Raw genomic sequence first — 23,604 nt, 5'->3', positions numbered from 1 at the left:
ATGCCAAGAGAGACAGCAAAATCTACAATGGAGCCAAGAGACTGATTTACACAAGCAGTCAATCTACACTACAGTATGAATGGTCTGGTAACAGACAGGTACAGTCTGATCTGTGGTGTGGTGACGTGGTTTAGAGACGTGGTTTAAGTAGTGGACAGGTATGGTTGAACTCAATAATCTTAAAGGTCTTTTCCAACCAAATGATTCTATGACTATAAAAGAAGTTCATTTTAAGAAACTGGTTCCTTGAATTGTTTTGGAACATCCTTAAATGTTAGTGCAGACTGGTTAAGTTGCCTTGCTATTGTTTCAGGAACTGTCATCAACCTCAGCCTTACTTTCTGAAATGCTTCTGCAATCTGTTTTCCCAATATTAAATAGTTTCCACTACTGACTCATCATTGGTTGCTTTCCCAGTGTATGCAATGCTTAAGAGGGCCTGCGCATAAACATCGTGCTGGAAAAAGAAGTCAGCGTCATCTAAGAGAAAAGGGTAAAACTGCAGAGAAACTGCAGGGCTGAATCAAAGACATCTGTCACTTGGGAAGTCATGGTCAAAAGGAAATATCAAAATTGATTTTGTTGCCAAAATAATTTAAAAATATTAGGACAAAAGCTCTGGGGTTTCTAAGAATCAGCTCTACACTATCAGCAGGATAAATTAAATGATAGGACAGATTTTTTTTCTCATCTTTGACTTTCGACACTAGCAAATTCAGAAGGCAGTCATTATCTATGTGCTATCTATCTGCATATGAAGTTTCATACTGAAATACAAACATGTGCCAAAATCAGCATGATCCAATACCTACAGATATTATAAAATGTGGTAGATGATCTTGTCCCTTTACTTATCTTTTAAGTCACCTGTTTGTTAAGTTAGCAAATTATCTACTGCATGAAAAACTGGGGTGAACTTTTAATCAACTGCCCAGAAGACTCTAATTTTATAATAAACTCTCTCCATTTTCTTCACAGGCCACATATGCTTATTACCTGTTCCTTTGAGCTCCCTTTCACTCAGTTACACACAGATTGTTCTAGATCTAAGTCCAATCACATATTTTTTGCATGTGGGAATAGCATTACATACAAATATGTATGTGTGGAGCTAAAGCCAAGGCAGATAAAGCTTTCTGTAAGAGGACACGGGGCACTGGACTGCCTTCCTGGTCTGGCTGTAGAATATCTAACTGGACAGGGATCCTGTCTGGGATTCTGACACTGAAACTATTAATGGTGCCTAATGATGCTATGGCGATGACCATATCAGAAATACACTCAGGATAAAAGCTACATAATCAAAACTAGAACAATGCCTTTTTATTTCTGCTGTAAATAAACAAATGAATAGGGTAAGTGTTCTATGTGGAAAAAGAAAATGTGGTCTCCTTCACTGTGTCCTCAAATTTTGTTAAGGCATCCTCTTTTTCACTCCAGCTCCCAACAAAACTGTGACTATTTTTTAGCACTATTCACAGAATAGTGAATTCACTTACAGAACAGCCTTTTCATCAGAGCCCAGAAAAAAACCACGAGTATATCATCCCTGAGGAATAACTTGCAGGAAGATTCTAAGCTATGCCCATTGTACTTATATTTTGATCTAATAAAAACAACTCTCCCAGTAGTGAAATGTTCCCTTCTCCAGAGGCAGAACAGTCAAATCTCCATGACAGCTTGGCAGCAGGAACAATAACAAAAAATACCTTTCTGCTGGCATGCTATGCCAGAAGAAAGGAAATTTTCCCCTGGCCCATTTATTAAAAGCTTTCTGGACAGATCAGTAAGCTATCCTAAACCCAAACCCTAGTCAGAGAATTGTTATGCTAAAGTCATGGTCATACTGTTTTTAAATTCAGCAGAAAGAGGCTTAATTCAACTTAGGAAAAAAATCCACACAGAACACAATATGAAAAGGAAGATATTTAAAGTACAGTCATATATACCTTATTCTGGCAATTTAAAAAGAAGTTACCAGTAAAGTATTTAAAGAAGCTAAAATATATTGGAGTTACATACTGAAATATTGTCACAGAGAGCATGTGTAAAAAGTTATTTATAAGGCCCTGGTAAGGCCAGAACTAAAACTCAAAAAGTTTACTTTCAAGGAATTTTGCAGTAAATCCATGAAAATTCAGAAAGAAACTTAAAATAAAGGGCAGAGTGAGAGCAGGACAAAAAAAACTGTCTTGAAAAAGTTGGAAAAAAGCTTTAAATCATTAAGATAGGGAAAAAGTATAAGAAAGAAACCAAAGATGGTACAGCTGCAGAGAAGTGTAAGAGCTTGAATAAAATCTGTAGTTCAGTCAGGTATTTGTGCAGTCTCTATGAATATGGAAAAACTACTCATCCTCACAGATGCTAAGAAGTAATTATAGACAATGCACAGCACACATCATCTATTTTTTGTCTTGGTTGACCTGAAAGAAAGGTCCATCTCTGTAACGGCTTGGAAAATGTTTTAAATTCATATGTCGTCACAGCTGGTAAAAATGCTCAGTACCTAAAGCAGTACTTGTATGTAACATTGTACAAGAAGTTTACTGCAATTCTCAGGTGGTGTGGATTCCTTGGAGATCGTGGGAAGGCAGATTGGAAAGCATACAGCCTGTTCAGTATCAAGGGCTGGCCAGTGTTTGAGTGAGGCTGTTCTGCTTTTTCCCTATTTTTTATTTGTTTCTGAAAGCAGCCTTCTGTTCATACTTCGTATGATTTGATAACTTGGTCTTTACATTCATTACTTCACTGAGATATACATACTTTTCTCACCACTCCTTTCAAAAATTAATTCTAGTTTGTTATCATTGTCATCCTTGGAAGACAATTTGCATTTGATATTTTCTTGTGAACTTTACACATCCCATCCCATATGATTTTTATTTCTATGTAGTTCTGCAAAAGTGCTATATTTTGAACAGCAGTGTGATTGCTCTCAGCAGATTGCTTTTTTCTCCGCCACAGCCAATCAGTTGTGAATATGAAAAGCTTTATATTTCAAGCATGGACAGCAGATTGTAAAACACCTTTTTTTAAAACAAAATTTGTCTGCCTGCCTCAAATTATATACTGTGAATATACGGTTTTCTTCATATGGCCAGTTGATGAAAGACTCCATCATGTCATTTTGCCAAAAGCAGTTAGATCTACTTGGAGTAATATATCAGGACCAGAAACACAACTTTCTCCTTTATTTGATAATGGATATAAATATGAGAAGTTTGTCATATCCAGCTAGCTGGTAGGAAATGTTTGCATTCAAATGGATATCACAGTAGCCAATTTGATCCTTAGGTAACATAATGACCCTAGGAGTGTACACGGAATTATCAGCATTAAACTACTGTTTATAATCCATTCAAGTCTGTATCAAAACGGTATACAAACAGTTCTGTATCACAATCAGAGGCAAGACAGAAAAGCATTAAACTATAGTGGTATGTTTTGAGTCTGGAATGAAAGTAGTGTGCTTATGTCTTTAGAACAATGTATGCCATCCCTCATCTGAGACTAGTGAGAGGAAAGGTCTATGTGGGACAAACATCCTGAAAAAAGGCAGGGGGGCACAGTGGAGGCCTACAGAGACATGTTACTCATTGACATCTAGGCTGTATTTTTCAGCAGACAACAGCGTTCAGGTGAGCAGAGCAGAACATGGTTACATCAATGGAGACGCTGTGTCTGTGCCTGATGAACTGTAACAGAGAAAGTAATTTGAAATAGGAAGATGTGGAAGACAACTGGGTATAACTCCATCATTCAGTGACCAAGGGAACACTTTATGAGCTGGGGGTACCCTTGGAACATAAAGGTGAAATGACTGACCCTATGGGTCAGAGTTGCTCCTTCTGTGCTGCAAGACAATTCTTGCGTAGCAAAACAGTGATTCTACTCACGTTTGCAAAGGAGGAACTGCAGAGTGGCCTTCAGACAGAGAAACAAATTATTTCCAATGTGTCAGAGGCTTTACTAGCATGTTTTGTGTTGTAAATAAAGCAGTGGCCCTTCTATTCTAGACACGAAGCTATTGGGAAGGGGAACAGTCCAGGCTATGGGAACATGCCAATCTCAAGGTTCATTTGCCCTGCCACCTTTTTCAGTTATCCCATTCACTCTGAATATCTAAAGAAAAACAGAGATCATGTGCAAATAATTAAAACAATCCTGGAGGAAACATCTTTGTGGCAAAGCATGCTATTCTTTATCTTTAAATCATACACATACACACAAACATAGATAGCCTGGGAGAGTCTGCAAAAAAATCAGTTACGCTTCAGGAGCAGCAGAGGTGAGCAAGGGTTAAGCTGAATAAGTCCGTGTAATGTTTAATAGATAGGGCTTTAAATGGAAAGAGCCCTTCACCAAGGCATGTGGTCCCTGGATCTCTGAAATAATTTGGAATCTATGCAAAATGCTGACGTACGGGCTCAACTCCAGTATTAAGAGGGGACTGCTAAGGCAACTTGGGTGTTCTGTTGTGTAATCAGGGCAGGGTAGGAGATTATACAGCCTGATAAAGGCAAAAAATATTTTACTTATCTTTTTTTTTTTTTTGTCATCTTTGGGCAAGCATTAGAATCTCAAGGAACATATTTCTAGTAGAGAAGCAACCAGAAAAACTGTGATTTTAAGATCTTGGGGACATAGCTGCTAATACCAATTATGACCTGCCCAGCTGATGGAAGGGTGGAATTGGGCATGGGTTTCCTTCCAACCGTAAAGAGTGATATATTGCGCTTATTTTGCTTAGGACTTATGAGGGATCATGATGCAGAAGCTAGTGCCAAAGGAGTGGGGGTAGCACAGGATTCAGCACACAGTAGCACGACAGGCTTTGTTACAGCGTGCTGAAAAGCTGTGTTTAACAAAACCCAGGAACACATCTGCGTACAATCTTGTCACCAGAGTCCCCTGCTGGACACACTGAAAAACTGCAGTAAGACAGAAAACTACCCTTCGTGCATATTATGTGCATATAAACTGATTGTCTTCCAATATTCTAGTGGATTATATTACCGTGATTTAGAGTGATTCATGCACTATTCACAGCCTTGCTACGTACTGATCAGAGTGGCATTTGAGACTGTGGATGTAAGTGCATGCATGCATGTATTGCAGACCAGGGGATTCCTTACCATTGAGAAGCCACGTGATCTGAGGCACAGGTACACCTCCTACACAGCACTGCAGCACAAAGTCTTGCCCTTCACTCACAGTGCATCCTTTCAAGACACTGGAAAAGCATGGAGCAACCTCTTGAACTTTAGGCCCTTTAAAACCAAAAGGAAAACAGTTTCTTTAACCCAAATTGAAGAAATTATCTTTACTAACATTTTCTAGATATGCTTAGGTGACATGGCTGGGCTAACAGACTCAACCCATGCAAACAAGCAAAAAAAAAAAGAAAAATCAAAACCATGGTGAAATGTTTTATTGGGAAACAGAAATCATTTTGAGCAATGGACTGCTATAAAGAAGGGGTTCTATAATCTTCAAGGCAGGTGTTGCCAGCCCTCAAGCTGTATTTTAGGTGGTGGTTTTCTATGCCAGAATCCACCATTTGCAGCCAATCACTAGAATTGCATGCAACATATTACAAGAGAGCTCACTGCAAAGAACAGAAAGGATTATTCTTCTCTCATCTAGTCTGTCTTCTCCCAGTACCTCTCCCAAGTTTCCCCTGGCTGGCAGTGAAACAGGGTGACTTAAGGATGCAATTTATGGGTCTCTCATAAGACAGAGAGTATCTTGGGTATCCTGGTTCAACCTCAGGCACAGCAAATAGAGAAATGCTACATAAACATGATCATAGCTCCAGGACAAAACCTAAAAAGAGGCTAAAAAATTAGAATTCAGGACAGGATTTGTTAAGAGGCCAGCAAATCTTTCAACCAGACCAGTAAGACAGTGCCTTCAAGCTCAAAATAATTTGTCACTGGGAAGTGTACTTGAATTTAGCGGAATGCAGCTCTCATTCCTTCACTTTTCTTTTTATTCGCTTTACTGCACAGGATTGATTTGTGCTCACAAAACATTTCAGATGTGCAGTGTCCTATAGAAATGCTCTGCAACTCCAAAAGAACTGAATGCAGAAAAACAACAATAAAATCTCTGGCAACTTGAATTAAATACAAGCATTAATAGAAACCTCAGTGGACAACAGGCCTCCCTGTGTACAAAACATTCAGTTAGATAGTTTTAGCTACACAAACAAAAAAACCAAAAGGTCAGAAGGGAAACTGATGCAGAAAGTGGCTTGCCAGCTATCCCACACCACATTATTCACAGAGCTAGGAATCAGAATTAACCTACATTGAGAAGTCATAACAGAAATTTTGTAGTCCCCACCCTCTGAAAGCTTAGAAATGCCCAGCCACAGTTTTCAAAGTGCAGATGGGCTCACAAGAACTTACTTCTGACAGTTAACAACCAGCTGGTGGAAGTCTGGCCTTTGGGGTTGAAAGCTGCACAGCTATAAGATCCACTGTCCCCCAAGCAGGCTTTCTTTAACCGTAGGCAATGAATTCCATCTTCTTCGTATATTTGGACATCTTCCCCAGCTTTAATAGGTTCACCCTCTTTGAACCACTCCACATCTGGTTTTGGTTTCCCTGAAACTAGACAATTAGGTATTTGAATTTTTATGAACAGGTATTCTTCTTAGTGTAATTCCATTATTTGCTTTAGTGCAAATCAGGTATTATTTACAAATACATAATTATAGAAACCTTAATGAGCAAGTAATACACAAAACTATCTTCAAAAAGACAGTTTGGTATTTCTGACCTTCCAAAACCTCTTGGCCAGTCCATCTTTTGAAATAACAAATATTTGGTAACTTGAAAAAACCCAAGCACTTCTAGCTCAAAATCGTTCCTCTAAAAGTCACAAACAAAATGCATGTAATGAGATATTAGAGGAAAAAGAAAGAAATTTCTCCCCATTCCTTCCTGCCCTGCTAACTTGGTTTCTCTGAGCACCTAGCAGTACTTTGCAAACCACGGTACCTACCACTGAGATTGTTTGTTCTGGGACGGTTCAACCTGGAGAAGAGAAGGCTCGAGGGGGATCTCATCAATGTATATAAATATCTGAAGGGAGAGTGTAAAGAAGAGGAAGCCAGGCTCTTTTTAGTGGTGTCCAGTGATAGGACCAGAGGCAATGAGCACAAACTGAAACACAGAAGGTTCTGTCAGAACAAACACTTTTCTACTGTGAGGGTAGCTAAGCACTGGCACAGGCTGCCAAGAGAGTCTCCTCCCTGGAAACACTGAAAAGCCACCTCAACATAGTCCTGGAGAACCTGCTTTAGGTGACGTTGCATAAGCAGGGGTGTTGAACCATGTGATGTTCAGAGGTCTCTTCCAACCTTGAACATTCTGTCATTCTGGGTATTTTTTTCCAGACTAGGGTCCAGGTGCAGGCAAAGCAGGTAGCTTCCTAAGACAGTAAACTTCCAGGGCACAGAGGCAAAACAGCTGTGGATTCACTGTCTGTTTTGCCTGTGTCAGAGCTCTAGAAAACCAGATTTGGCTCCTACTAGTGCTGAGGGAGGTCTAGGCTTCATGGGGCTGTTGCTATGATGAGCCAAGAGAAGAAGTTAGGAAAGAATTCCAGAAAATGTGACCCAGCCCATCCTTCACTTATTTTCAGCAAACAAGGCCCTCTGGGGCTTCCACCTTGCTGATATTGTTCCCAGCTCTACCCATTTCATTATAGCAAGAGTGCCCAGTCACAGAGGAAGGTATAGACGGTAAAAGGTGGCATGAATATACACAACAAAGACATATGATATATTGCAGGAAACCCTTCTGAATGGAGAAAACATAAAGATAGGGGAGTGACTTATCATGAAGAGGAATTTTTAGTTAGAAGCAGGATACAAGTGATACAAGTGACTAGAAATAGGAAAACAAAGAATTCCTTCTTTTGGAAAAAAAGCAGTACCTAAATCCAGCTCCAAATTCATAAAAATTTGGAAGGGGACAGGTTACCATTATACCCACAAATGGGACAAAAAAATGAATGCCCATTGCATACAGTGGAAAGCAGGAAATATCCTTTTTCCGTGAATTCTCCCCACTAGAAACTAGAAGTTATTATTCAGAAAAGATTCTCATTTTCAGAGAAAGATCATGTTGGAATCCACAGACAATTAAAAAGTAACCCTGGTCACCCTTTGCGGAGAGGATTCTCAGGAAAGAGAGTTTCTCAGATTACTTACTAAAGCACACGAGGGACATTTCACTGTAATTTCCCTATAGACAACCCACCTTTACATATAACAGTTTGTGCTTTGGGTCCAAAGCCAAATGAAAAGGCAGTCACTGGCTTCAATAAGAAATGAATGATCTCCTTGGTTTCTGTACAATAGGAACTACATTTCCTTACCAAACAGGATCATGAATTAGTCAAACCTTGCAAAGTTTTTGAGATGCTCTGATGGAAAGCAATCCTTGTTCTTAGTATTAATCTACCTGAAAAATAAACTATTCAAAAGATACCAGCATCTTTGGAATATTTTCTCGCTTCCTTATTCCCTGGGCTTCTATTATAAATTGTATTTTTCACTCATGGGGCAAGAACTATCAAGAAATAAAACAAATTACCGTGGTTTTGTTGTGATTTTATTTCCTCCAGAGACATAAAAAACAATTTCTCTCTCACTTGTGGGAACACTTTTAAGTGCAAATATTATTTTTAAAAAATAGCAGTAAAATGCTTCAAAATTATTTTCTACTAAAATTGTAATAAAACATAATAGAAGTGTTCCAAATCTACTTCCTGGATTCAGCAAAATACAGCTCTCATTACTCTCCTGCGAGGTTAAAAGCTGGTCAAATTCTGTGGAGCAAACTCTAAACCTCCCTTTTAATTCTGACTTTATCATTTCAGCTGTTAGGAAGCACTCAGATCAGCACTGGGTTGACCAAATATGAGGGGTAAAAGTAGATGCCACAAGGGAAAAGCAGTGACTGATTGTAGTTTCTTATCTGATAATTATTTTGTCTCAAGGGCAATACTACTAATTATAGTTCTGGAAAGTGTACCATCCATTATCTCTCTTCCACCCTCATATAAAAGGCCATAAAACTACCTCCTGGAAAGAGCGGCATTGATTACATCTGGGAAAACCCCAGATGAGAGAAGGGATGGACACTACAGTATAGAATGATTTGAAAATTTCACTGAGAAGAGTATTGTGGAAACAGCATGGGATTCTGCATCTTTTTCCAAAATGCTTTAGGAGGACAACTTGCAGTGAAAAAGGAATTGCTTCCCCACTTCCACACGCAGAACTGGAACCTGACTAACCCCAGGGCTCTGATAGCTTTCATCCCTTTACCTTTGCTCTTGAATTTAATCTCCTGGCCTTCTGATGCTTCCAGGCTCTGTGGCCGTCTCTCAAACTGTGGGGGAATTCCCAGGAGCTCCCTCTTCTCCTCCATTACAGCCTTCCGGGCTCCAGATCTGTTTTCTGCTTCTCTGCTCCTTGGACCGACTTGCCCTGTCAGCGATGTTTGTTGAGCTGACATCAGGGGCTGCACAGCCCTTTTCCTCTCTTCACCCTCTCTGATGAAAGTGGCCTGGGGTTCTGCCTTTGGTTCTGGCTGTAGTTTGACAGCTTGTAGTGTGATGGTGCTTGAAGTTTTCTGCAAGACCTGAGATCCTTTTTTGTCTTCTTTAGGTTCTTGAGGAGTCACTGCATTGACTTCTTGTTGCTGTCCCTGCTTACTATCTTTGGCTTCTCTGGTGATATGAAAGGTCTCTTTCTTTGCTGACACCCTGTCTTTGGTTTCAACCATGAATTCAGTGCTGCCAGGTTTCATCTCTTTAGCGATCCCATTGCTAGTTGCCTGTTTAAATTCTGAATTTTCAATGGCTTTTACAGCAAGTGTTGTTGGTTTTGATGGCATGCTGAAGGAAAATAAGTTTATAGATACATGACACTGTATAAAGACTAATTATTATTATCAGCAATGATATAAATGTACAAGCACATAGCAAGAAGGTAAACTAATTAGCCTTTAGTTTCCTTCATGCAGATTAAGAACATGGATGAAAAAGCTGAAGTGAAAAGCTTCATAAAATGTGATCAGTGCTCAGACACTGTCTCAGCTGAGGATTTTCTGGATACAAATCCACTGCTCAGGTTCTAACACGTTTTGTGAGTCAGACACTAACCTTGCATACACTGCTTTAGACAGGAATTACGTGAGACCCTGGAATGACCATGATATAATACTGCTTCACACTTTAATAAATTGAGGCCACGTATAATTGTAGCTCAAAATGCCACATAAAATAGTTCCCTAACACAAAACAGAAATGTAAATTGTACAGTGAATTTATTATTTCTCATTATGTTGTCTTGTAACTTAAGTAATTTCAAGAGAGGACTGATCAGGAAACTTGACTAAAGTCTAGGGGAGGGAGAGTGGGTGTTTTCAAAAAAAAAAGTCACTTGACTGGATGTAACAATATCAGCTATGGCTTTATTAGGAAAAGTTTATCAGAACTATGATGGATCCGCTGCTCAGTACATTGGGGGCACAAGAGCAGCTGACTAACCGGGGACTTGAATCTAAGTTTACTTCACTGAAGTTGAATGCCCTTTCCACTAAGCTATTACCTGTAGAGTGCTGTGTCTGTCTCACACTTCCAAAGTATTATTCCAAGTCAGAACTGGAACATATTTGAAACGTGGGAAGTAATTTCTAGCCCAGCTCTGTTTTGCTATACTTAGTGCCAGGGAGATTCAGGGTATTCATTGCGGTACTTTCTTCAGACAGAGTTAAGTGTGCTAGAGAAATAACGCCTATGAGATTTGCAGTTACAACTGTAAGATTTTTACATTTTATTAATTTTTTTTTTTTTGTGAATAAATGATGGAGGAGGCAAAACTACTCTGGAGAACCCAGTACCTGGGGAGTTCTGGCTGTAGACCTGCACAGTTTCATTTACACTAAATTTATTTTAAAGCGTGTTCCTAAAAATCACACAGACCTGAAAAACAGGGTAGCACAGAATTTTCAGATCCACTTTGCAGTGGACATAGAGTTAGGACAATGTAAACATGTCATTTTGAAATCCCATCCAGGGCATGTGAGGACAGATTAAACAGCCTGAAGACTGTAAAGCAAGTGTCTTACACAGTCAGCTTAGTGCATTTTGTTCCTGCATTTCTATTCATGAAGAAAAGCCATTTTACAAAATTATTTAAAAAAAATTATAGTAATTTAACTTCAAAAATCTTTATAAAGCCCTAAAATATGAATATTTTTGTTTCTTGTTACTTTACCCATACTTCTGTATGTATTTTCAGACAACAACAAAGACCATGGCCATACCGTTTTGCTTATGACAGCAAAGAACAACCAGCTCAGTATTGACAAGATGCATGCAGGTTTTTGATTCCAAAAAGGAAGTCTGATCAGTTGGTACAGAGTATAATTTCTCCTCACATAGTTTTTGTTCAGATTATATAACTATTTGGCTACATGGGAACAGTGAGCATAAAGCCATCTAAATTTTGCTTTCCTGAATGAGACCAGAACTCTGCACTTCAGTTTTGCCACCAGTTCCACCAACTATTTTGCAGGAGTCTATCAGGACAGCTGAGAGAATCTCATTCCAAGTGAACATTTTCAAACTTCCAAACGCAGCCTGACCCAAAAAGATTTATCACTTTGTAAGGAACGCTCATGCAATAAATGTCAAAATTAGTGCACTGCAACTAATTATTGTGAGAAAGTGTTCCAGTAAAACATACCATGGTGGCTGAGTGTATGAGTCAGTCTTATCTGGACCTGAAATAAAAAAAGAAAAAAGCGAGTAATTTACACATACAATACTGTACATAATTCTATAAAATTGAAAGATTTTAAGCAAAGAATATATTTAAGAACCTTCACTTTTGAATTTTTCAATTCATTGAAGCAAAGATTGACTATCACCACCCCTGAAATTCGATATGGACAACAGCAAGCTGCTCAGCTGAAACACAAAGAAGTCTTAGTCCATTTAGAGACATTTCTGGGTCAACTAAGTTGGTTGAGAAGTAAAGATTCTGTGAGTCTCAAAGGCTCCTTGTCGCGGGACAGAAGTAAGGAAGAGATTCCAACTGGGAGGCAGCTCATCAAATCTTATGGGAACTCCACAGAGCTTGTAGAAGTGGAGAAAGACAAACCATGAGTACTACACTTGAGCATGCCCACTGTGAAACTGCAGCTGTCCTCTGGCTAAAGCACAAGACTAGATTAACAGTAGTAAAATCTCCCAAAACCTGAGCCCGCTTATAAACTTTTACCAACTCATTTGCTGTATAACAAGTATTATTGTTTTTAACATGAATAACAAAAAAGCTAATATATAACATTTCTTCACATTGCAACACCACCAGGAAATCTGGGAACATGGCTGAGCTATATTGATTTGCCACAGTACCTCATCAGCTGCATTGATATAACTGAGCATATGTTAACCCACAGTCAATCTTTTGGTTTATATGTATGTAATCCTCCATGCACTCTCCCAAACCTTGATAATAGTTGTTTCTCATGGGGGCAGCATGACATAATAAATAGTTGGGAGGAGAGAAATACCACTCCAGATCAAGTACCAACCACATCTCTTTGTTTTTCCCTAGTTTACACTACAGGATGCAGCTTGTTTACTCCTGGTCAGATCAAAGTTGCATCTATGCTGTTGTCAGCTGCGAGAGTAGGAACTATAGTAGAAAGACACATAATAATGAATTTGCAAGATAACGAATTTTGCAAGACATCAACGAATACTCCATAAAAATGCTTTCAGAGTCTTTGCCTCCAGGGAAAGACAAAAACACGTGATGGATGATACTCTGATTTCCACTGTGTTTTACAAGCAAAAATCCACATCCAAATGCTTGGACTTGCTGCACCATTCAGAATGCCCAAAAGAATCTATTTACACATACACAAAAGTTGCAGTGAGAGAGGGAAATAACCCATTGACCTCACTACAATAAACCTGTCAATAAACAGTAACAGAAATTCTTCACATAAAAATTAAAGCTGAAAAGAGACTGGATAAATGCAGAAGAGGAAGCTGAATTAACTACTAGTTGCAGACAAGACAATACCAAGCAACCCTGTCAATTAAAAGAACATTTTTCCCCTCCCTCTCCACTTTCTACTATGGGAATTTGGGCAAAAAATGTAGCACTTGAAACAAGATTAGCTATATATGAGATCACATGGATTTAAAAGAAAATGTAATTCTGAGCCACTTGATTGTCTGCTAGCATCTTGCAGCAACTCCTATGACCTGATTTAATTGATAATGAAAGAATTAGGTATTATATGTTGTGGTTAGGTAAGTGGAATCATCTGATTAGTCAAGTACATTGCAAGAGAGTGCCCTTTTTACTGACCTGTACTAATCCAAGAAAGAATGTTCACATCATTCAGAGATGCGATCAGCATCTGAAGCAAACATATACCACAACTGACTTTGTGACCCCAGTTCTGCATCACCTCTCAAGGCAGATGTACCCATTACAAAACAGAAAGCTCACCACTTCAGGAAGAGCAAGTAAGGATCAAGTTTCATGTTTAAAGAAAAGGCTTATTGAACAAAGTGGCCCTTTCTATAAAACATCAGTTGAATAGGCAACCTGCAGAAGTTCCTTCTACAATGGCTTAATCAGATTGGAACTTACAGATAAAAAGCACAGCTTTAAGCAGCAGAGGCTAGTTGTGGTTCTGAGGATCCCAAATGTAAATCCTCTTGTTTATATTCTTTATATCTTACAGAGTGACAGCATTGATGTGAACCTAAAAATCTGGCATCAAAAAATTCACTGCTGGGTGCATATGTAACCCACTGATCTTATGACTGCAGCTAAAGCCAGCAGCCGTTGATTTATTTATTTAATTGGGTCCAGTGACTGCTTACCCACTGACTGACGAACTTCCTCTTTAGTGTGGTTGCTGAAGGCTGTATGATTTTGAGGCTGATGCAAAGGGCACCCTAAGAAGCATCAGACTGCAAAATGAACTGTATATGGTAATGCATATATGGAATAGAACATCCTAAATTATTTATACGAAGACATTTATTTCCTTTAACAGCAGTGAAATAAAGCAGGGTTGGGAGTTGAGAAGCCTGAATTTTAATCTCATTAAGCTGTTTTTTCTCTCTTACAGTTTAGAGTTATGCTACTCTACTTTATTTTCCTGGTTCTCCAAATATAGATATAATTTTTTTTCCCAGAAGGGAGCTGGTATAAATGTACATCTCAACAAATGTGCACCCAACAAATACAAAATTATTTACTGATTATAATGACAAGTGCAAGGTTTTCATCTGCTGAAATTAAAATCTATATTCAAAACATATGCAGGTCAAAATCACAGTAAAAGTGAGAAGTTGGTTTTAAAGAAAGTTGATACAAAGCATTTGGATAGGCTTTTCCCCATTGAACCAACACAATGTTTTCAGCTGTAGCACGCTCCAAGCTACCACAATATCATTTACTGGAGAGAGAGGAAGGTAATGGGAATGAATGTTTATACTGAGAACACAACCAAAGAAATTTCAAAGGAATGTCTGTGGTTCACTTGTGCTCCCTCCTGTAAACTCTTTGCTATACCTTGAACGGTGAGCTCTGCAGACACAGATGCCTTCCCAGCGCTGTTTATCACTGTGCACGTGTAAATTCCTGAATCAGCAAGCTGAGCATTTTGGATTTCCAAGAACTGGATGCCTGTTTTCTCAAACATGTTGAAACGCTCATTTTGCTGCAACTGAATATCACCCTGCAAATATCACAAGACACCATGAGACAGCTAGCTATTGGTAAGAGAAGGGGAGCAAGAAATTTTCTGGTAAAACATCAGGTCAAAATGCCTTTCTCCTATCTTTTAGCCAAATTCCTTCTATGAATAATACTCAGATGGTATAAACAAAAAACTGTGTCCAAAAGTTCTATAATTGATATCTGCAGGAGGCTGCTTTTCCCTGGATTTTGCCATCCACTCATCTCAGTTTGATTTTGGCTTCTTATTATTTACTATATCCATATTCCTAGAACAATTTCTTTTCACTGTATGTAGGCTAGGCTCAAACCAGCTTTCTGTTCATGTTTGTTCCAGGAATTCAAACATCACAATTTTAAGCAAAAATTTCCAAGCTGGGGAGTAGTTCTCTATTCCGCAATAGCTCCTTTATCCTGTATCACTTCAGGGACTGGAAAAAGTTCTGCATAAGAGGACTTCAGCAGCAGCCAGGTGGGAGTGGCAGAAGGCCCTAGGCATATGTTAAGAGAGGCATTGCTGCAACACAGCTCCCTTGAAGTGCTACACTGGAGTTAAATCAAAAGGTATGGCTTTGAGGCAGGAAGAAATGCATGTAATTCTATGCTCTCTGTTACATAGATTAGACAATCACAATGACAATTTTTGCCTTTAAAGTCTATGAAATAATTGACCTACACCTCATTTGTGAGCAGATCAGTGCTTCTGCTTCAGCACCAGCCATTAAAGACAAGTCCCTTCCTATCAGGCACCATGGATTTTCCTATCCTAAGTTTAGGAAGAGAAAGCATACAAATCTATGATTTGTAGGGCTTTGTTCAGTAAACATTTGGGAAACACTCCAGTGTTTTCAGACACTGTCATTCCTGAAGTCTCTATCAGCTTACTGCTATCTGGGAGCAGTAAGTCATATTTGAATAAAAAAAGCTAGTTCATGTCAGGGGGTTGGTGGTGGTACAGTGGAAGCTTCTGTTCTTTGCAACTTAACAAGGAAAAAAAGGGGAAAGAAAAGAATAAGCAGAGTAAGATATTTGCACAAAAGTTTATTCATTAGTTCTGAAAAATACAATTTTAATTGTTTATAAAGCTTCCATGCTGTGTGGAAGGTGGTAATGTGTTGGCTCTGCACTAGCCAGCCATGGTCCAGTAGCCATGTAAATTTATTTCCATGATGCTGAGGCAGAGCTGAAATACCTGCTGCTCAGCAGGACCCTGCAGTGCCATCCTGACATGACCAGAAGCATTGTGGGCCTGGGCTTGTTTGCAGCTAGCCAAAGCACATGCATGATTACCTCTTAATCCATGCCTTGTGAATAGATATGCAAAAAACATGCTCCACAACAACAACCTACCAATAAACCTCTGACAAACAACACATTTGCACTTTACAGAGCACATGAATTATTGAAAGACAGCCTCATGGTGCTTGAAATAGGTGCTAAAATAATATTATGAAAGCCTAAATAAAACCAGTTTAACCAAAAGGGATGGATTGCGGATAAGTTCAAGAGAGTGGATGGGCTGTCTGCAGGCCAGCAATGGTCTGACTACTGAACCTCTGAACAACACACCTGTGGTATCTTACAGAAAAATATATGCAGACCTGCAAGTGTTGAAAGGTGTTTTTTAAGGACATAAACATGAACAGAACTCATGGAGCTGCTAATAACAAGAATTTTGCCTACTTTCATGATTTAATCAGACAATAAATGCCAGATTATAGAATAAGACATTATAGAAGCTGACAATCAATAGCAAAATACATAATATAACCTCTAACAAACTGCAAAAACATGTATGAAGAAGCACCAAAATGTAGATCCAAGCTGCTGGATTGCTAGTCCCTACTTGCTGTTGACCACACAGCCCTGAACAAAGAGAACTGAATGACAAATCCTGTTTTGTACTGAGTTGAATGGCTGCAAAACCTGAGCGAGTCTGGTGGGACTTGGAAGCAGGCCGTTGGGGAGAAGCTGCACTGCAGACTGCCTAGAAAGCCAGCAGGTCTGAGAGATGGAAGCTGGAGGGAGATGCAGACTCTAGATGGAGCTGCCAACTGAGGGAGATGTCCTAGTGAGTGCTTCCACAGCAAGAGGCTGCTTGTTTTCAGAGATGTACCCTGGCATTCTGGTATTACAGACAACAAGGATAAGTCTAGAATAAAGCAGTCAATAACTTGGAAGCATTTCCCTGCTCTACAAGCAGTTTTCTGGGGTTTTTTGTGGTCTCTTTTTTTTCCTCTCCAGAAAACCTGGAGATACCAGAAGAAAATAAAAGCTTTGAGAAAAGCATTATTTTTTTTTTAAACTATACATAAGGTAGCTATCTGTTGAAGGCTGAAGGGGAGCAGGATGCCAACAGAGAAGTCACATATTTGCTTTTCCAAATTAAAAAGTGTAATTGTAATTCTTTAAAATACTAGTAGTTTCAGTAAAAATGGTCTAATCAGTGTAATATTTAATTATCACCTGAAAGTGCTCTCCTTACTAACCAAAAAAAAAGTGGTCAGAGATCTTGTATATGCCCAAAGGGGGCACTAGGACTGAAGTCTTCAATGCTTTTTTAATAGCTTAATGAATTTTAAATATTGCTTATTTACAGAGGGGTTTTTTTAAGTGACAGATACTCACAATTCCCAATTTTAATGCAGATCTGAAGTTGACAGCTCAGGTCTCCTTTATTTTATGTCAGACACTTTTCTGACTGAAAAAGAACTGTTGATCATTTGCCTTGCATTCTTTTTTAATTTGGAAAAAACAATCATGCATGCAAAACCCCAATAGTATTTGTTAATTCCTAAACAGTTCATTTTCTTTTCAATTCAATTGCATTTCTTTGCAAATAACATCTTCATTATAATGTACAGGTAAAACCCAATGTGATACAACAGTATACAGAAAAGGCAGTTTATTACTGAGACACTGACATGGAACTTGGGAAATACAGCTGTAATTTTCACAGTTGTCAGAGACTCCTCTGTAACCACAGATAAAGCATTAGATCCCTGCAGACCTTCTCTATAAAACAGAGATGATGATAATATTCACATTCCTCATCCTTTGTCTATTTCTCTTAACTAGCTGGCAAGGTCTTTGGGCACATATGTCCCCTACTTGCTATTTTTATAATGGAACATGGATCTTGTTTGGTGCTTTCAGATGATTTTTTTTTTGTACAAATATTTTCAGTGATGAGAGAGAGATAAGGGAGAATTTTATACTGAGAAGGAATGCTATTATCTTTTGTGAGTTTATTCAGCATAAAAATGAGGAAGAATATGGCTCTCCTTGTATGTAAATTTTCACCATGGTAATTTGCTGTGGCAAGTGCATTTCATCCTTTCAAGTCACAAAGTTTCAAAAGAGAAAGAAAACATTCATTTTTTTGGAAATCATACCTTAAACCAAGTTACTTGAGGCTGAGGTCGTCCTGTTATTTTACACGAAAATTTGCCTGTTTGGCCTTCACGCACAACAACTCTATTGGGTTTTGTAGCAAACTTGGGTGGACTCTCTCCCCAGATGCTTGGCCTATGCTCCACAGATGGAACAGCAAGTCTTCCTCTGGAATGGCAATTGACATCCTGGTTTTACAGAAGAACTGGAAGCCGTTGTGGTTAGAGCACACTTCAGGAAGCATTTTAGACCAGTGGTCTGCCACCAAGGGTATATAATTGGTGGTAACAAAGACTGTAGTTACACAATAATTTTTTTGGCCAATGGAAGAAATGGAAATGCTGGTGATGACTGCTCTTGACTCCTCATGCAACTGACTAGTATGATGCTACACACCCTCATCCCACGTACACAGAGCTCACATATCAGATCTTGGGGACAACTTCAGTTGCTTATAAGCAAAGCTGGGCAAACCAAATGATAGCATGCATGTATTTTTCTGTTTCTTAATTGTCTCTTAGTAGATTATTTGTGCATACTTGTTCACTGCTCACAGTTCTTTATCATGTAATTCATTTTGACATTGAGTGCAATGAGACAGTAATTTCTGATTTATGAATCAGTAACTTGGTTTTGAAACATTTCTGACATGTCCTGGTAAAGATTTTTGGTTTGGGGGAGGCTTCTGTTTGGAATCCCATTCATTACGAAGTTTACAAAGCAAACATGAAAAGGGCACAAAACCAAAGCACACCCATCCCGGGTGAATGTCTGTTAAGTATAAATGCCCAGCTCTACTTACATGGATGGCACAGCTGGGAAATATGTGGAATGAAACTAGTGTGACATCAGTGACTGCAGTCCAAAACCCTCAGTTACACAGCCGTAAAGCAGAAAACATCAAGCAGTATTATAGCAAGGAAAAAAAAAAAGTGAAACTTCAGGTCTGTTAATGTCAAAGGAAACACTCACGCTCTTTGCTCTGAAGCCCTGGTACAACAAAGACACACATAAGCAGATGGTAGATGGTGACTTTTTTTTTTTTTAACCTATAATTTCAAGCAAACTGAACCATTTTCAAGGCCTTCTTTTCCAGATGGCCTTTTACCACATGCAAGTAAGATGTGTCAATACTTCACCAGGTGTCAGATACTAACAGAGACCGCATTGCCTTAGTCCCAGGTGCTGCCAAGACATGATGGTTGCCATATAGGCAGCTTGAGGTTTCTAAATAAGAGATGATATTAATTAAAGGATTTACATGGAGAAGAGGACCAGCAAAAAGTCTTGGGAGACAAGGGTTACTGTAATATGCTAAAATGGAAAGCACTTCATCACATAATTAAATATCTGATAGCTTTTAATGTCCTCTTCCTCATGCTACCACTAAAGAAGAGCATAAATGTGTATTAAGGAAGTCTTTTAGTGACCATCTTTAGGTAGTGTTTCTATATTTATGTATCTATATACACATACTAACACATTAAAAGAAAACCAACTACCAGCTAGCCTGGAGCTTTATGGCTGTTTCCTAGATATACACAAACTGAAATGTATATTTTTTTCCTTTCCATCCTCCCTATTTATGTCAGGCATAAACTTTCCATACCATAAAACTATTAATACTGAATAGGAGTAAAACACATGAGGATAAATAATGAGGACAATCACTCTAACTCCATGCAATGCAATGGATTAGGATAGTGCTTTGGAAAGTCTGAATGCATAATAAAACCTAACAGCAACCTTGACTGTCCTTTCTTACTTTGATTATTTAGCATGTGTGTATTTCTGTACCACATTTGCAATACAGATATTATAATGTAAAAACCCTCCTGGTTACTTAGCTTCACTTACTATTTTCACTGTTGCAATCTCACTGTATTCTGATCACTAACATAATCAGAAACATGTATTTTTGTCTACATCCAGGGAAACTCAGTCCCAGAGACATAAATAAGAAATAATTCTGCTTACCTTCAAGCTACTTATAAAGAAATGAATTCAGCTGTTGGAAGAATTAGGTCTGGTGCTTTTAAACAGCGCCATTCACTTAATTGTAAATGCTTACTGAAGTGCAGAAAGTACATGACAGCAAGAAGGTTCTTCTGTGTGCCAGCGCAGATCATCCCATCAACCCATTTTTTTTAACAACTACTCCAAACCCTTCTTCTAACAGTTACTCTAAAACAGAACACTTCTTTCTGCTGGCCTACAGTTTATCCACTGTTGCTTGGAAATACTTCAATTATATGTGAGAGAATACTGATTTCAGTTGCTTTTATTTCTTAGTAGTGACTTTTACAGCAGTCTTTGGAGATTTGGACTTAGAGCATTTGAGTTCACAAATATGGAAATTGCTGTAGCTGGTACTGCCCTGCCTCCGAGTGCTCAGCCATTCTTGCTATTCCCATCTCACAAGTGTGAGAAACCATGCCAAGCAGTTACTCAATTCCACTGCAATGCTGCACAGAACTGAGTCATCAACCACCAGGACTTGCTTTCCTCCATTCTCTCTGATTCTTGCACAGGTAAGGAGCCTTGGGGATGCGTTTCCAGTGAGGAGTTACTGAGAACTGGACAAGAATCCAACCCTTTTTGACTGTCCCTCAAAGTGAATCAGAGCTAAAGACAAAATGCAAGAGGCACTTAAAATGGGGAGACATGGTTATTCTTTAGAAAGACTCCTTTTACTTGTTTTCCTACCAAAACATATTTAGGTGTCTGTTAAACAATATCGAAGCCAATGGACTTCTTACCCAGGGGCTTTGGCACTGGATGGCAGGCTGTATTTCTTCAAGGAATTTCCTGTAAGTATAGGACAGAAAGACTGGAAGTCAGAAGTTTTATCAAGACCGTTGGGAATTACAGATACTAAAGACTATGTAAAATATGCATTTCTTCAGGTTTCAAACATAAAGGAGGAATGCAACACCTGCAGCATAAAGTTATGTCATCTGCAGTCCAAAGTTAAGTTCTCCAGTTTCAAAACCAAATTTTAGCAGAATTACCATCTAACCCTTGGCCTCAGTAGTAACAACACTGCAGATTATTTGTGCAAGAATATTTTTAAACAAGTGAGTGAAACACTATGTCCAATTTCTACAGTGCAGCATTAATTAAAATTAATTTAGCAAAAAGCCCAGTTTTGGACTCCAAAAGAGGTCGGTCTTTACTTGTTTTGTTTTTTAGTCCTGTACTAGCCCAGACTATCTTTTCTGTAAAATAATTTTTTTTGAAGCACAACAGTTCATCATGCTGGTGTGAGCAGTAGGGAGGTGTGTATAAAGTAGTGTAAGCTCAGCGCCATCTACTGCACACAGCATTTCTGGTAGTTTTGCACATTAAAAAAGGCTAGTGACCTGGGGTAGATCCAGAGTGGCAGCATGAAGCTAACAGCTCTGATGGCTGTGAAAAAAATTTGTTCTAGAGCCCTATAAGAATCTACATTACTGTCAGATAGGACAGCCATGCAGGACAGAAAGACGACATTGTGTTTCAGTCACTCATTTTTTTCAAGTAGCAGTCAGCCCCATGTAGGTATCTTTGCTGAGAACAGAAAAAATCTGCGCATTGCCATCTTGATGCACAGAAGGATTTTTAGAATAAAGACCATGTAATTCTTAAACTCTGAGGAATTCAGTCATTGAGTACTGGCATGAAATTGCTTTTAAACTGCAGCAAAGCCCAGGTCAGAATAACATATAAAAACAGTTTTAAAAAATCCTCCACCTCCATACAAGTTGTCACTCATAAAAGTTGTCACAACTTAAAACTAGGGGAAAAAAAAAGATTTTTGCATAATTTTTACAACAGAAGGCAGTAACAAGCATGCCAGATCTAAGCATATTTCAGTACGTACTCTGAAGATATCTGATAGAGATTTTGACTTTGAATAAACCCAAATGCTGGTTGTTTCAGGACTGCTGTGATTTTTTGCTTTACTTCAAGAATTCAACACAAAGTTGTGACCTGGGGAGCTTTGATATTCAACAGATCTCTGACATGACCAAATTGCAAAGAGAGAAGCAGTACAATTGATTTCCATCCTTCCCTGGCTTTGTGTCACTCTTTACATTTTAAATTTGGCAGTTTGTAACTATCTAATATGCAGATGTTCTCTTAAAAATTCCTGGGTTTGATCTTGGCTGTTTCCCATGTAACATTAAGCATACAATTACAACCAGGCGTTCAGCTTCGCAAATGGAAGCATACATGGAGAACTCCAGAAACCCACTGCCTCAGCGTGCCTATCTGATATGCTACAAAGCAACTAAGATGACCACAGTTTTTACTGCCTGAGAAAAAATGCTAACTTTCCAGGCCTTTGTTTCTGTCCTGATTGGTGGCTTTCATGAAAATTACAAAGTTTATAGCAAAGTCTTTAAAGCTAGGTCTTTTGTTACCTGGGCATCATCATACCCATCTGAAACTGAACGCACGTTTTATCTAGCTATAGATATGTAGTTCCCTGCAAAGTGTCTTAAACTGAAAGGCAATTAATGAATCTTACTCTTGCACCAGTGAGAATGCGTGTGTATACATTGTGATTTTAACCAGACAGTTTAACACAGCTTGTTCATTTAATTAAACTTTATAATTATCACAACAATGGTGTAAGTATCCTTTTACCTTCCACTGTCAGTTCCACAGTCACTTGACGAACCCCACCATCATTTGCAGCCTCACAGGTATATTTACCACTGTCGCCTTCCTGTACACCTTTGATTACCAAGCTGAATATCCCCCGAATGCTACGGTCCACAACATAATGGTCTCCCTCTGGGACAGGATGCCCATTTCTGTACCATGTGATCTGAGGTTCAGGGTAGCCTCTGACCTGGGAAGATGTGAGAGAGAGTGGAGAAAGAAGGCAAACTTAGAAGATGATGGTATTAGGAAGAAATGTTGGACATTAGGCAGTGTAATGGAAAACTCTTGACACAGAAGCTGTCAAACACATACTCTTTGCAAGCCAAATGTCAGAACATAATGAAATGAAAAAACTTCTAGATAGGTCAGACTGTTAAAATCATAAGACTAGTCAGGCAGATAGATACCTACACAGAAAGGTCTCCCCACTAGAATGGTTTGCCTGCAGAAGCATAGTGATGGTGCCAGTGAAGAATCCTGACACCTGGGTCCCCATTGTTCAGAGGCTCAAGGACAGTAGTGCTACTACACATCTAAGTATGCAAGACTGCAAGGTATCTAGACCAAAAAATTCTAGCATGATTGCCAAGGATTAGGCTTATATTGTAAATCTGTATGGAACCATCTAGTGTTCAAATGTACTGAGATATAGTAGCTCCTGACATACACAGGCAAGAAATGCAGACACATACCAAATTTTGACTTGATCTTTAAAAGAAGAAGATAAGGAGCTGCAATTTAAGAAAGTGTTAGTAAAG

The 23,604-nt window shown here is 38.8% G+C and overlaps 1 protein-coding gene across 2 annotated transcripts in view; it reads right to left on the bottom strand.

Moving 5' to 3' along the window:
• Positions 1 to 23,604, bottom strand: part of MYLK (myosin light chain kinase) — a 223,816-nt gene that overhangs the window by 106,269 nt on the left and 93,943 nt on the right. For both annotated transcript variants that reach the window (XM_009640862.2, XM_035896318.1), the window contains exons 3-10: positions 22,826 to 23,033; positions 20,953 to 21,001; positions 18,196 to 18,361; positions 14,636 to 14,801; positions 11,774 to 11,810; positions 9,347 to 9,918; positions 6,414 to 6,617; positions 5,136 to 5,270 (exon numbers count right to left, since the gene is read on the bottom strand). In XM_009640862.2, the coding sequence (XP_009639157.2) occupies positions 5,136 to 5,270; positions 6,414 to 6,617; positions 9,347 to 9,918; positions 11,774 to 11,810; positions 14,636 to 14,801; positions 18,196 to 18,361; positions 20,953 to 21,001; positions 22,826 to 23,033 (1,537 nt within the window). The remainder of the gene's footprint in view (positions 1 to 5,135; positions 5,271 to 6,413; positions 6,618 to 9,346; positions 9,919 to 11,773; positions 11,811 to 14,635; positions 14,802 to 18,195; positions 18,362 to 20,952; positions 21,002 to 22,825; positions 23,034 to 23,604) is intronic.

This window comes from Egretta garzetta, unplaced genomic scaffold (genome assembly GCF_000687185.1).
Source record: "Egretta garzetta isolate BGI_Z169 unplaced genomic scaffold, ASM68718v1 scaffold326, whole genome shotgun sequence".
In the NCBI taxonomy this organism is placed as follows: Eukaryota; Metazoa; Chordata; class Aves; order Pelecaniformes; family Ardeidae; genus Egretta; species Egretta garzetta.
Note: the sequence above shows the minus strand (reverse complement) of the source record. Positions and strands in the feature narration are given on the sequence as shown.